The sequence below is a fragment of the Podarcis bocagei genome (assembly GCF_964188305.1).
Source record: "Podarcis bocagei genome assembly, chromosome: 2".
NCBI classification, from domain to species: domain Eukaryota; kingdom Metazoa; phylum Chordata; class Lepidosauria; order Squamata; family Lacertidae; genus Podarcis; species Podarcis bocagei.
Genome location: NC_138126.1, coordinates 63,680,492 through 63,695,078, shown reverse-complemented (window position 1 = coordinate 63,695,078; position 14,587 = coordinate 63,680,492). Strand labels below are relative to the sequence as shown.

At 45.8% G+C, this 14,587-nt stretch overlaps 2 protein-coding genes across 3 annotated transcripts in view; one reads left to right on the top strand and one right to left on the bottom strand.

Moving 5' to 3' along the window:
- SNCB (synuclein beta) overlaps positions 1–13,439 on the bottom strand; it is a 39,719-nt gene extending 26,280 nt beyond the window's left edge. Inside the window, exon 1 of the mRNA XM_081184992.1 lies at positions 13,385–13,439. Coding sequence (XP_081041118.1) covers positions 13,385–13,436 — 52 coding nt within the window. The 5' untranslated portion in view covers positions 13,437–13,439. The remainder of the gene's footprint in view (positions 1–13,384) is intronic.
- EIF4E1B (eukaryotic translation initiation factor 4E family member 1B) lies at positions 153–7,933 on the top strand. Of its 2 annotated transcripts, XM_081184991.1 has the most exons (7): positions 153–2,334; positions 3,879–3,967; positions 4,964–5,059; positions 5,551–5,614; positions 5,866–5,979; positions 7,257–7,396; positions 7,757–7,933. In XM_081184991.1, the coding sequence occupies exons 1-7, from the start codon at positions 2,329–2,331 to the stop codon at positions 7,869–7,871; spliced, it is 624 nt and encodes a 207-aa protein (XP_081041117.1). In that variant the 5' UTR covers positions 153–2,328; the 3' UTR covers positions 7,872–7,933. The 2 variants fall into 2 exon arrangements, with proteins under 2 accessions (XP_081041117.1, XP_081041116.1); XM_081184990.1 differs by lacking the exons at positions 153–2,334; positions 3,879–3,967 and having other exon boundaries at positions 4,701–5,059.
- Positions 13,440–14,587: the final 1,148 nt, after the last annotated feature.

The window sequence follows — 14,587 nt, the reverse complement described above, 5'->3', positions numbered from 1 at the left end:
GCTGCGCGCCCTATACCCGCTCGGCGAGGGGATTTCATCATAGCGCGCAACTCGCGCTCCCCGCCCCTCGGCCCTGCCCGGATGCAGCGGCGGGAGCCCTGGCGCGGAGAGACCGCCGGCCCGCTGACCTGGGGCGGGGCATCCGATAAGAAGGCGCCAAAGGAGCCTACCTGCCCCGACACATAGGAGGAGCTGTGGAGCCTGCCGCGTGGCTGATGGCGGCGGTGATTTGGGGAGGTGGGGAGCAGAGAGGGCTGGCAGGTACAGAGAGAGAGCGAGAGAGGCACGTAGTCAGTGGCTCACAGCTAAGAAGGCAGAAGGATGCAGAATCGCAGACCACGGATGATGCCACTTTTCTGGGTTGCCACACAAGATGCGATGTGCCCTTGCTTAGATCGTGGCTTTTGGAAGGGATTTGATACATGGAGTAAGGGCAGCATTAGGCACTAGTTCACAGGGAGCGTGATAGGGAAAACGGTAGTGGGAGGGCTGTTGCCCCCCTCCCGCAGTGTTTGGACAAAACATATTAGTTATGTATTTATTCCTTAAAGACTAAAATATTCGCCCAATCAAGTGAAAGAGCAAAAGAACAAAGCAAGATTGAGGACTCAGGAACAATGTAGTACATAGGACAGACTGAGAAGAGAAAGTGATAAGGCACTACCTGTTACCACCTTAATTCCCAGCTAAAGCCACTGCATGTTATCATCAATGAATTACAGCCCATCCTGGATAAGGACACTTTCTTCTCTCAGATGACAACATCAGGGGTTCATTCACCTGCTCATCTAATGTGACTTATGCCATCACCTGCCAATAACTCTACCTAGGACAAACAGGTCTATGCACCTAATTAAAGGGGCACAAATCTGACATCAGGAAGGACACTACCCTGATTTCAGTCTCTTTAGACGCTTGGTACTAACCTAAGTAATCATCCTTGAATAAAAAACTTCAAAGGGAGGTCACTGAATTACAGTTTACCAAGAAGTTAAATTCTATTCCCTCTAGCCTGAATTGAACCATAATCCCACTACAGGTGCTTTAATCCCACTACAAGTGTTCATTAGTTTACCAGTGCCAAGATCTTTGTGTTACCATCAAGACTGATTTATGAACGGTCATTGTAAATAATTTTATGTGCATGTAAGCTTTAACATGCTTATCATTATGTGTATGTATGTGCGTGTATGGGCTCCCTTCCCACTCTGTGATGCCACTCTATATAATGTATGTATGCATTTAATTTCTCTAAGGCATTATTGCTTATATCCTGCTCACTTGTCTTTCTGCTAAGCTAAAAAATCCCCAAACATTGCAACCCTTCATCATAGGGAAGTTGCTCCAGCCCTTTGATGATTTTGGTTGTCCTTTTCTGCAACTTTCCCAGCTCTACAGTACCCTTTTTGTGGTGTGGTTGTATCAGAGCTATAGACAGAATTCCAAGGTTACTGCACAGATCTAAGTCGTACTATAGATTTGCTAAAGATCTCTCCCCCACCCTCCACCCACACACCAAAAAACCCTGAGGGCAACACTAACGAAACCTAGAATGGCACACTTGGAAAATTATCTCCTCTTACAAGCTAAGATTTTAAAGGCCTGATTAGTAAGGTGGAGCCAAGCCAAGCGCACCTGGTTGCAATCTTCAGCAACAGTTGTCCCTTACATTACACAGGCTTTGGAACCACCTATTTCAAAGCAGCCTTGGTTACCTATTGGAGGCTGAGCTTTTCACGATACCTTAGTTCCATGGAGACAATATCTCTGATGGCCCTATATTGTTTGCCTTTTAATTTTGACATGAACACAGTGATCTTGTACTGGGATGGGAAACCTGTGGCCACCAGTTGTGGTGCTCTAACTCCTGTCCAACATGGCCAATGAACAAGGATGATGAAGTTATAGTCCAGCAACATCTGGAGGACAAAAGGTTCCCCACCTCTGATCTAGTGTCTTGAACGCAGTGACTTTTAAGTGACCCCATTGGCCTAAATCAAGGATAGGAAAGTCCTCCAGTTGTTGCTGGACTAAAACTCCCGCTATCCCCAACCTTTGGTCATGCTGACTTGGGATGATGGGAACTGGCCTCCAGCAACATCCAGAGGGCCATGGGTTTCTATTGTGTTCCAGCCGAAAAAGAGGGACAGGGGTTACAGTTTCTACAATGGCAGCATTTGAAGGAATGACCAAAAAAAAAAGGCCTGGCTCTTTAACAAAACCATTTTCTAGGTTAAAGGCGGTGCTCAAAGGTGCTTTCTATATAAAAAGGAAGCCTGGAGAGGTAGGCTCAGTTATTTTCTTGGAAAGGTGGTGGCCGTAGCACTAATGATGGTGAGTAGTAGTTTTCTTTCTGCTGAGGTCTTTTTCTTCTTTCTCCCTAGGGTATAACCCTGCAACTGTGAGGCTGTTGTGTTCCTGAAATATAGTTCTACCTCCAAAGCTCCTTGTTTAGCTTTCAGGGACCTTATTGCTCTTGAAGGGTAGGAAAAGCTAGGCTGGATGTAGCCAAGTGTTTGTTCTGTATGTTGAACATCTTGTCTGATGCAAATTCTGCAGTTCTGTGCATGCTTATGTCACAAGGGTATATTGAATTCAATGAACCTGACTTCTCTGAGCAAGTGTGCACAGTACTGAGCTTTATGCTGGGATGTGTTCCAGAGTGTCTATTCCCAGTAGAGTGACCACTTTACTTTGGTATTGTGGTGAGTCCCTGCTATAAAAGTTGTAGGAGGCCCAGCCATGGCTTGCAGGGCTGCTTCGTGCAGGGCTCCTGTACCTTTAGCAGTAGTCTGAGATGCTCTTCCCATAATGCATTGCATGTTGGGGGGGAAAGGGAGTGTCTCCTACAGAATTTCTGCTTGTCATGCAGCTATTAAAGGTACACAGTCCCTGCCAGGAAAAAAAGTGGGGAGTTGTCAATCCTTGGTCTGCCATGTATTGATCTTGGAGACTCTAGTCCCTGGAGAGCCTAAATGTGTCTGCTTATGTATGCAATTTTCACATGGTTGCTCGAGGACACTGCAAGTATGGCCAAGACTGGCCTGGCTTTAATGCACTTGGCTGTGAAAAAGCTAGGCAATAATTTGCCTAGTTCTCTTAAGGACCCAAAAGCTTTTTTTGGTTGCTCTACTTGGCTTGGCAAGGTCTTCCTCCTTCAAGTTCTTCTTCTAAATGTAATGCTGTATAGCATTCTTTCTTTGCCCTGAGAGAGGGCTGTGTGAAACCAATGTGGACAGGAAGCTTTGGAGCTGGCAGGGGTGCCCATTTCACCATCACTGCCATCTAGAGTGCGGTAAAGGGTAGAAAATAACATCAGCAGCACTTGATCTCTCTGATCCCGTTTATCAGGCAGCAAACAAGTGCCCTTTTGAATGCTCTGTCCTGTACCCTAGAGCAGGCTGGAGGAGGAGGAGGCAGCTGGTGGCCTGTCCTTTTGTGTGTAGGGTTTTGATCCCTTTGCCCCAGGTACTGTCAACTATTTCCTGGGTCCTAGGGAAGCTGGCTATGTTCCTCCTTGAAGCCAGAATAAAGCTGGGAGCAGCTCCTCTTTCTCCTGTGAAGCGTTTTTTCCTGAAAGCTGTGTAAGAATACACTCACTTTCTGAATTCTTGGCAAAACACAGACAATATATGTAACATGAATTTCCTCTATAGAAGCGTGTTTCAGATGAAAAAAATAATAATTTCCCAGATTTTATTGCTGTCCTGGGAGAGATCAAGAGCTCAAACAAAACACATAGCTGCCCCAACTTATCTGGCTTTGCTGTTTGTCCAGCCAGTTGTAGCCTATATAGGGGACCCCATGCCTGGGGGTGAATGTGTACAAGGAGCTTGTAGTGCCTGTTGTAATGAATTGTCCACTTTTCCAAACGTCAGGCAAGTCCTCAGGAGGAGCAGTGGATGCGCAAGGCCAAGAGAGAAGAGGGGGCTGTGGAATGCTTCAGCAAGCACCCCCTGCAGAACAGGTAAGTACATCGGGCCAATGGCCCATCTGGTCCAGCATCTTGCTCTTACGGTGGTCAACCAGATGCCTGTAGGAAGCCTGCAAGCTGGGCATGAGCACCACAGCACTCGACCTACCTGCGATTCCCAGCAATTGGTAATCAGAGGCAGAATGCTAGCAGAACGCCAAAATGCTTGGATCTCCCAGTGTGCCCAGATCTCCCCTCCAGTGCAATGATGTTAATGCTCACTTTCTCCCTGCTTGTTGATGGCTGCTAACCAAGAAGATCCTGGCAAGGTGCATCCAAATGTGGCCAAGGGAGCTGTGCTATGATACAGCAGATACTCATTGCCAAGAAATCCTTGCTATTTTTGGTTTCAAGGAACACTTCCGATGCTACTGTGTGCTTCCATAAATCACTGTTAAACATGAAAAATCATTTACTTTCACCGTTCTTGCTTCCTCCTTTTCAAAGGAGGGAGGAGTGGGGAATGCTCTTAAAGAGTCCTCCTGGATCAGATGAAAGGCCCATCTAGCTCAGAATCACCTCTTATGGCAGCAAATCCTATGTATTTGCTGTTATTCCATTCTTCTGTCCTGAATTTCCTACCATTCATCTCTTGAAACCACTCCTATTTTATATTCCCTTGCCCCTTCACTGGGAGAAGGAGAGAGAACCTGCATCTGTGTCTCTGGAGAAGTTCAAGAAAATATTCGTTTTACTAATTTATATACTGCTGTTCATACAAAAATAAATAAATCAGAATGGTTTACAAAACCACATTGTTTATCAGCACAACCCACACCCCACCTTAAGGTTGCCTTATTACAGTGGGTCTAATCAAATGTGAAATGAGAAGAGTGTGACACAGCACCTTCCACTCCAAACAGGCAGCATTCAAGCACAACACATGTGGCAAGATGTGCTGGGTGCTTTGTGTGTACATAGAGCCTCATGCAGGGGAGTGTTGATGTTCATAGCTAGTGGCTTAATTTTGCCTTCCATTCATCTCCATAGGTGGGCCCTTTGGTTCTTCAAAAATGACAAGAGTAAGACCTGGCAGGATAACTTGCGGCTTATCACCAAATTTGACACCGTGGAAGACTTCTGGGCGTGAGTGCATTCCAGTCCTTCCTCTGACAGCTAGAAACATTGGAACAGCCTTGCCAGAAGAAGGAAGGCCATTGTGGGATTGAACCAACAGTGGGGAATATTGTGGCCCTCTGGATGTTGCTGGACTCCTCACTTGCATCAGACCCAGCTGGCATGGTCAGGGATGATGGGAGCTGGGTTCTCCAGTCCATTCACTTTTGAAAACCATGTACTTGTATCTGCAGGCTACACAAGTCCTAAGCAGCACTTGAAAGTTAAAAGTGGTTGAGAGAGATGTGTGCTACAGGGAGCTCCGAATGAACCATAGTTTCCTGTGGTATTTGCCTGGATTTAGTGGAAACTTCTCTCAAGGCAGTTTCCAGGGTGGGCCACCTGCTTTGAGACTATTCACGCAAGATACCTTGCATCAACATCAGGAGCCATAGGTTCCTTACACAAGTCCACCCATTCTGCTCTCCTGACATATCTGTCTTCTCTCCTTGAGACTGCAGGCTGTATAGCAACATCCAACTGGCCAGCAAGTTGACATCAGGCTGCGACTATTCCCTTTTCAAGGTAAGTCCTGCTGGTTATTCCTGGTCTGTTCCTGGTCTGTTAACGCTGCGTGCCTCCTATAGGGAGGCGAAACAGGCTCTCAAGTGGTAGTCTTGGGGTCTCTTGTTGTATGGGCTTTCCCACACACCACAGGGCTATACGTGGCTTGCTGTGGATCTAAGTGCATTGTGGTGGACTAAGAAAGCCTTGCAACTTCATCGAGGGGTGTGTGTGTAAGAGCTGTATATACTGAGATCCTGCATTTCCTCTAGGATGGCATTGAACCGATGTGGGAAGATAACAGGAATAAGCGTGGTGGGCGTTGGCTTATCACATTGTCCAAGCAGCAGCGGCATGCAGAGCTTGACCGTTTCTGGCTGGAGACTGTAAGTAGGCAGAACGATGTGTGGGTGCTTCTCCTTTATGAAATGTGGAATTTGCCCTGCTTTCTGGCCATGTTTCTGGGTTGGGCATCAGTGGCGGAGCTTCATGCACCAGCACCGGGTGCGGAGAGCAGGCGGGGGCGGGGCTGGCGCTTGTCCTGGGGGCGTGGTGTGCCTCCTGCAGGGGTGTGGTGCACGTTCTGGGGGCAGGGTGTGCAGCCTGTGGGGGCGGGGCGCCCAGCGTGGGCGGCAGCAACAATGGCACCCTGGGGATCGTGCTGCTGGGGGCGGTGCACTCCTCCCCCCACTCCTCTTCCTCTGCCAGTGCTGGGCATACAGTACTTCCCATTCTCTCTTGGGCAGGTGGAAGCTGCTCCCCAAAGTGACCCTCCTTTGTTAGTTCCCCTTCTCAGCCCAAGGTCTTTGCCCGCCTGCTGCTCTCCAGGTATTTTGGACTACCAACCCCCATCACCAGTTCTGCTGGCTGGGGCTGATGGGATTGGTAGCAGTGTTAGAAACTGAGATATGAAATCTAGGAGCTAAATGGCACCTTAAACCTAGGTTATGGGCACAACAACTGAATATCTAGGCACTTTTTTTGTTTAATAACAAGAATACAAAGCTGAAAATGAATGAACTGCAGCTAAAATATTATGTCGTTTTTCACATGGCCTTAGCCCTTCCCCTGTCCACCACTCTAATATTCTTAAGAGGGTCTCTTCTCCAGTCTGCAGAGAGTAGCTGGAGGTGGGGAGGCAGAAAAAGGTCTTCCTTTTCTTCCATTCTTCAGTTTTAATCTGAAATCTTAGGCACAGTACTATGGCCAGAGATCAGAAACCGCTTGCGCTAATGAAATTCCCTGTCGCAAAATGCGCCTAGAACAATGGGAGTTTTGAACACTGATTGGTAGTCCAAAGCATATGGAGAATGTCAGGTTGGTGAAGGCTGGCTTACTGTGTTCAGGCAACTTGCACCACATGGCGGCATGAGATGAAGGGGAAGAGGAAAGGATGCTTGGCATTTATCTACTCAGATGGACTTTCCTATCTACACAACACACACACACTCATCCCCAATCCCTCTGATGCCTGCTGGATTTCTGAGCTGAGCCAGCTATTTTGATCTTCCCCGAATAGTGTAGCTCTTTTGTTTGGGCAGGAAAACAGCTTAAAGACCCTTATGAGGCAAGAAATATCCCCACTGTATTTAACCATGGTACATCAAGCAGTAGCTTGCATCTGGTTCCCTGTTTGCTTCATGGGTTTTCCTTTTCTGTGTAGCTGCTGTGCCTGATTGGAGAGATGTTTGATGACTACAGCGAAGATGTCTGTGGGGCCGTCATCAACATCCGTGCTAAGGGGGACAAGATCGCAATCTGGACCCAGGAGGCAGAGAACCGGGATGGCGTAACACATATCGGGTAGCTGACAGACAGTTCCCTTTGTTGAGATGTGTGTGTGAAATGCTAAGCAACACACAGGAGGGCTAATGCCAACCACCTTATGTAAGGCAGAGCGTGTTTGTATAATTAAACACCAACAGGATTACTAAAGTTTGTGTGTGTGTGTGTGTGTGTGTGTGTGTGTTATAAGAGTTTGAAGCCTTTATGCATGAAGAATGCCAGCTATACCATGCAATGAATTTGTAGGTGTCTATAGCAGCCTATGGAAAGGACTCTTTGGTGGAAATGGATATGTGCGTACACACTACAGAAGAGAGATGAGCTAAGATAGGCAGCTGTCTTGAGTACAACTTAATTATTAATTTTTTTCTCTTTCAGGCGTGTTTACAAGGAACGCCTGGGCCTGTCTTCCAAAGTGGTGATTGGTTATCAGGCTCATGCAGACACTGCCACCAAGAGTGGCTCCCTCATGAAGAACAAGTTTGTGGTGTGAAGCCACTACAATAGGCCCTTGAAGTTGGCAGGATCTCTGGGGAAGCAGGATGGATGAGTATATCATGGCATAATACTCCCATGGATTTTGTTGGCTCTCAACATTATTAAAGAATTGAGGCTAAACAGGTTGTATTCTTTTGGTCCTGAGTTGGAACTTTGGAGGAAACCACCCACTCTTGAGAGTCAACATCCATCTTCTAAGTTTTGTTTCCCTTCCTCTGCGCTGAGAGGATTTGCCTGGAACTGAACTTCGTTACTAAGTGTGCCATTTGCACACAAGTCTGTTGTTCTTACATGCACCCCTGACACATGGTTGGGATCTTTTTTGACACTGAGATAGAGGCATGTCTGAAAACCTGAAGATTTTTAGAGCCAAAAAATACCAATCACGAATTCTCTCCCCCCACCCCCAGTAGTTAGAGCCTTCCTAGCCTTTCAGGTTTCTGAATAAAACAAATGGATTTCTTGGATCACCCAGGTTTTGATGGAAGGAAGGCTGACTTCTGCTGCCCCCATAAGGAGAAACGTAGAAAGAGTGGCCTACCCATGCTCAGTTATTTCATATGAGCAACTATGCATTTGCTAAATGCAGGAAGACTCAGAGTCAGTTCTAGTATAAATACTTGTATTGCGGTAGTTTTTAGGTGGATATAGTCCGCAGCATGGGCATAGCCAGGATTTTTGTGGAGGGGGCAGGACCAACGTGATTGGTCAGTAAAGTATTTCTATTGTTTTACTGCCCCCTGTCCCCCCTCACTATGCCCAGGGTCTGCAGTAGAGGCTGGTCTGTTAAGGCAGATGCAGCACTGCCCCTCCAGCCTCAGTCTGCCCTTAGCGAGTCACTTCCCTGCTTGCTTCCTTACAAACCAGTCTAGGGGGTAGCAGTGCATGCCAATTCCTTCCTCCTTAGACTCAGTGCTGTCCTTTATTAAACTCAGCAGGAAGGAGATGGGGGCAAAATTAGCTGACTGTCTGTCATTGACTCTGGTTCCACCTGCTGTTGCTTTCCCCTCCTGACCCAATGGTCAACAACCACCACTGATCTTGATGGAGTCTAATCTGCTGCTGCCAGACTTCAGCCACCAGTCCTTTAGACCTCCCTGCAGCCTGGTGCTAACGGGCTGGCCTCTGCTGCAAGCAGGAGCTGCTGAATTAAAAGGATTGCAGGGCCTGCTTCCTGTTCTGAAGCAGCTTGTATGACTCTTAAGGAGGTAGCAGAGCTGACTTGAAAGTCAATGAGGTTGCTTCCTGGGATTAGCCTCTGTAATAAGAGATGATATCAGGCTTGCTCTTGCAACTCAGATCTGCGGCTACCACAGCACTATCCCATTCATGGCAACTGACAAAGTGAGCAGCAGGATGTCTGGTCATAACAACTACGGTAGCTCTGGATGGTTCTCTTCAGTGAAAATACCAAGAGCCCAAGTACTTCAACAAAACTATGATGCCTTTGTGTGTTTGATGAGGGGCACTGGGTAACTGTGATATAGGAGGCCCCTTGTTGGGTGTTGTTACTGAGCAATGAGTGTCAATGCAAGAGCAGCTTTATCTTCTGCAGAGGCAGCCTTTGTTAATCCTCTGAATATAGAGGTGTGTGAGTAAGGACAGTGGAGGCTGGTGCATTTGGGTGAATGGGTCAATGTCCCACCAACCTTTATCTAACTCCTTTTCCTTATTCTGATTTGCAGTCAGTGCATAGAGGGCCACTCTGTGTGTTACAAAGCTATTATTGCTCAATAGGCATCATAGCAAGTTATAAAATATACTTTAACTGAGTGCTTTTGCCTTAATTGTTGGCCACCCAAATTCTGTATGAATTATCAATTAAAAAACACCACCACACATGATCCATAGGCAGCAGGAGTTTGTTGGGTTTATTAGGTTGGATCTAGGCAGGCATGCTTTGAGTGGATCTACTGAGACCAGTGGAAGTTGTAAAGGTACCCCTGCCCGTACGGGCCAGTCTTGCCAGACTCTAGGGTTGTGTGCCCATCTCACTCAAGAGGCCGGGGGCCAGCGCTGTCCGAAGACACTTCCGGGTCACGTGGCCAGCATGACATCGCTGCTCTGGCGAACCAGAGCCGCACACGGAAACACCGTTTACCTTCCCGCTTGTAAGCGGTCCCTATTTATCTACTTGCACCCGGGGGTGCTTTCGAACTGCTAGGTTGGCAGGCGCTGGGACCGAACGACGGGAGCGCACCCCGCCGCAGGGCTTCGAACCGCCGACCTTTCGATCGGCAAGCCCTAGGCGCTGAGGCTTTTACCCACAGCGCCACCTGCGTCCCTGGAAGTTGAGTTGGTAATTATTTGTGTCCTGTTGACTTCAATGGGTTTACTCAGAGAATGACTAAGCCTGAATCCAACCCATAAAAAAATACAAGAAGTTGCTTAAAAGGTTCAGTGATGGCTCCAGGTGCATTATTCCTCATAAAAAGGAATGTCTCTAAGATGCATCTACAAACAAATCATGTTTTTGCTTCAAAATTACTGCTTTGCTCATGCACAAATTTAATTGAGTAAAACCTACACAACCAATCAACTAATGCTTCTCTAAGTTGGCCCATGCTAAGGTCGACAACAACTGAATGTTATCACAGTACATAAAGAAATTGGGAGAGGCAGCAAAAGCATGTATTATGGGCAACTTCAGTTACCAGCAGGCTTAAATGTCAATTCAGGTCATGACATGGATACAATTTCTAGATTCAAAAGGAGATTGTGCTTTGTCACAGTTAATTATAGAAGCAGCAAAAGGAGACGGAATTTGATTCAACTAACAATGGATTCCTGCATGTCAACTCAGAAATGAGCCCCATTTGGTTCAATGGGTCTTACTCTCTCAGGTAAGTGTGATAGGATTTGCACATTGTGGCGGGCAAAACATGGTACACAAGATTTGTGCTAACACACACAAAGAGAGAGAAAAATAAAAGCTGTGCTGTGTTTCTGAAAACAGAGCACACTTATATTTAGTGTTGTGAGAGAATTTATCCAATAAGAGGATTATGTAATAAGGGATGAAATGATACAGTTAGTGTCACATTCTTTAGGCAGCAAAGCAACAGCATAATAGAGCCTGAACACTTAGGCTAATCAAATAGAAATCTGCCAACAGGCAAGCTAAGTAGAATTTGGAAGACCAAATTGGTGGTAATAAAGTAACAAAATAAAAACCCTTTCAGTTAAGGAGGAAGAAGCTGGCCAGAGCTGTTAGATGACAAACATGTAAAAGGGATTGCTCAAAACAGAAAGATTGGAATAGCAGCCCCTGGTTTTTAGCTTCAGCTAGGGAACTGGGTCTGTATACAGTATTTGCATCTTATCCTTTTTCTGCTGACCCCTCTCCTTCTTCAAAGACAAGGGTGTAACTTGCTGGATTTTGAAACAGGACATTGTAATATGACTGTACGCTCTTTAAGGACAGCTGCGGAAAGAGCACAGAGAGTTCTTCAAATAACTAACCAAAAGAAGAAAATCAAAACCAAGGGAATCACTAAACAGGAGGGGGTTGGTTTTGAGGGCCAAGACAAAAACCCTAAATGAGGCGCTTCTGAACCGGAGGCCTTGAGCTTCTCAAGCAGCCTTGCAATTTGCCATGGGAGAATGTGTGAGTGCAAATGGTAGCAGCCTCCATACCAGAACGCTTCGTGTTTAGGACAGAGCCTGGTCTTGGAGATTCTGTATGTTTGGCTTTCTCATCTGTTCCCTAGTATATATTTTTTAAAAGTCAGCACATTTTTAACACTGCAGGCAATGGAACAGCTACGCACACATTCAGACCCTGTGCCTCAGTTGTGAGTTAAATGCAAGGTTCAACAATGTCTGTTAAAACATAAATGGAGGTAGCTTTGTTTCATGTCAAAGTGCCAGGTATTATTCAATGACAGACGAGAAGGATCTGGGTGAGTCCAGCTGTGAAGTTCTGAGGCTGGGCTTCTACTCCCAGTCCTTTTTTAAGAGAAGCAAATGTAAATGAAAAATAAACTTAATCTAGTATGTGGATACAGAGAAGTACTTAAAACGACTACTATCTCAGGTAGTGTCTGGCCACATTGGTAAATGTGCAATGGATATGTGTCCCAGGGAAAAGCCTTATGCCTCTGCTCCCCCATTACAAAATTACGCATTTTTGCATGCTTGAAAAATCCTATCACTGGAACAGAAGTGCTAACTAGACTAAGGGTGTTTGAATTTCATGCAACAAGTAGCTAACATTTATTAAGATTGATTGCATATTTTATCATCTAGACAGGAGAATGCTGAGTGATTCCAGCAGAACTTCAATAGCTTTCACTTTATCATCAACCTGAGCCTTGATCAGTCCATGCAAAAGGTTGACTTTTTGGACACTGCAGTGTAATTTCCTAGTAGACATATAAGCACCACCTTATATTGATCACGATACATACCTGCATGTTTTCAGCTTTCACCCAGAGCAAAATCCACTATATACAGTCAAGGCCTATGATACAATTGTATCTGTTCAGATGCACAAGATTCTATTTTTTAAATCAGGTGTCCCTCTAACTATGATCCCCACCCAATGAAGAGGTAAATCAGAACAACAAGGGCAGACATAGGAATAACTTAATATAAAACCCAGAAGAGAAAATGCCAGGACACCAGTTCTTATCTCTGACAGTTCTTAGCTGAAACCACTCAAATGTATAATTGATGATCTGCAGCCCATTCTAGAAAATGACACTCCTCTCACAGGCCTGAGGTGGGAAGCCTGTACTTGCTTATATGCAGTGTTAGAAACTAAGATATGAAAGCTAGGAGCTAAATGGCACCTTAAACCTAGGTTATGGGCGCAACAACAGGATGTCTAGACACACTTTTTAAAATAACAATAATACAAAGCTGAAAATGAATGAACTGTTGCTAAAATATTATGTTCATTTTTCACATGGTCTAGTCCTTCCCCTGCCCACCCCCTAGTAGTCTTATGAAGGTCTCATCCATTCTTAAGAGAGTACTGGAAGTGAGGATATAGAAAAGGGTCCTATTTCCTTCCATTCTGCAGTTTTAATCTGAAATCTTAGGCTCAGTACTGTGCCCAGAGCTAAGGAACTCCTCGTGCTAATGAAATTCCCTGTCACAAAATGCACCGAGAACAATGGGAATTTCAAACACTGTTTATATACAGTCCCCTGCAGAGGAGTCAAGTCTTAGGGGCTGTGGGGGCTTCAGCCCCCACAATAAAATATTTGAGGGGACCAGGCCCCCACAAAGTTGATGGACATTTACATTCAAATGGTGTGTGTGCACTGCATCATGTGATTGATTATGCAGGGTGGGGCTTACCTGAGCCTCCACAATATTTTATTCAAGTTGGCACCCCGGTCCCCTGATTTAAAAGAGCTACTTGCCAGCAACAACAGGCCATGTGACATATGAACACAGGGACCAACTCTTGTAGCAGACCCAGATGCTAATTCTGTCCCCATGTGTTTACTCTGGCAACACCATTAGAGCAGGTAATAATGTAATCGGGGGTTTATTTACCTGTTCCTGTTCTTATGTTACAATTGCCATTGCCAGCAATGTTCTTCTGCATTCTACAGAGGGCAAGCAGGTCCGTCTCTGTGCAAAAGAACAGATGGGAAGAAATCTAACATCACAAATGTCAACATTTAAAAAATAAATAAGTGGTGGACCAACATTTCAGCATTCCAGGACACTCTCTGTAAGTGACTCTTAGAATGGCCATCCTGGAGCAAAGAAACTTCAAAAGGAGAATGAAACATGAAGCTGCTGAAACGCAATACAGCAAGTTGTTCAGTGCTATCACTTGTGGACTGAACCGAGACAAAGGATTCTTAACACAATTTTTGTGCTAATTGGCTTACCAATGCGACAATGCATGTGTTATCAACAACACAATTGTGACCAGAAAGTAAATAAGAAGAAAAAGGAAATAGGTTATGTGGAAAGGGGAGCTGCTGAAAAGGAACATACCAACCACTGACAACACAGCGCTGCACTGCGCCTGCCACCTTGGTTTGGACAATTTTGAAGTTGATAGTACAGTGGATTTAAAATGTGGTGGGGTTTTTTTTGCATTTTCTGGTTGGTGAAAGAACAACTTTACTGAACCAAGCGAGCAGAATGCCACTTGGACGAGGAAGATGTCATATAAAGGTAAAGGTACCCCTGACCATTAGGTTCAGTCACGGACAACTCTGGGGTTGCGGCACTCATCTTGCTCTATAGGCCGAGGGAGCTGGTGTTTGTCCGCAGACAGTTTTTCCAGGTCATGTGGCCAGCATGGCAAACCAGAGCAGCGCACGGAAATGCCGTTTACCTTCCCGCCAGAGCAGTACCTATTTAACTACTTGCACTTGACGTGCTTTTGAACTGCTAGGTTGGCAGGAGCAGGGACTGAGCAACGGGAACTTACCCCGTCGTGAGGATTCGAACCGCTGACCTTCCAATCGGCAAGCCACCCGTGTCCCACTTAGATGTCATGTAGATGTCATATAGATGACACTAAATCAGCTGACGTACACGTAGATTCAAAGCTACATTAAAGGCTTTAATTTAAAGCCAGGGGTGGGCAAGCCTGTATTCTTACCTCATGTGCTGCAGCAGTGTCGAGCGTCCTTTTACAGTAAATGGCGCATAGTATCTGAGGCCAGCCAAGTTATTGTACCTGAGGAGGGAAATCCCACAAGCGCCTTTCTCTCCTTCCTGGCACTAGAGGTGCAG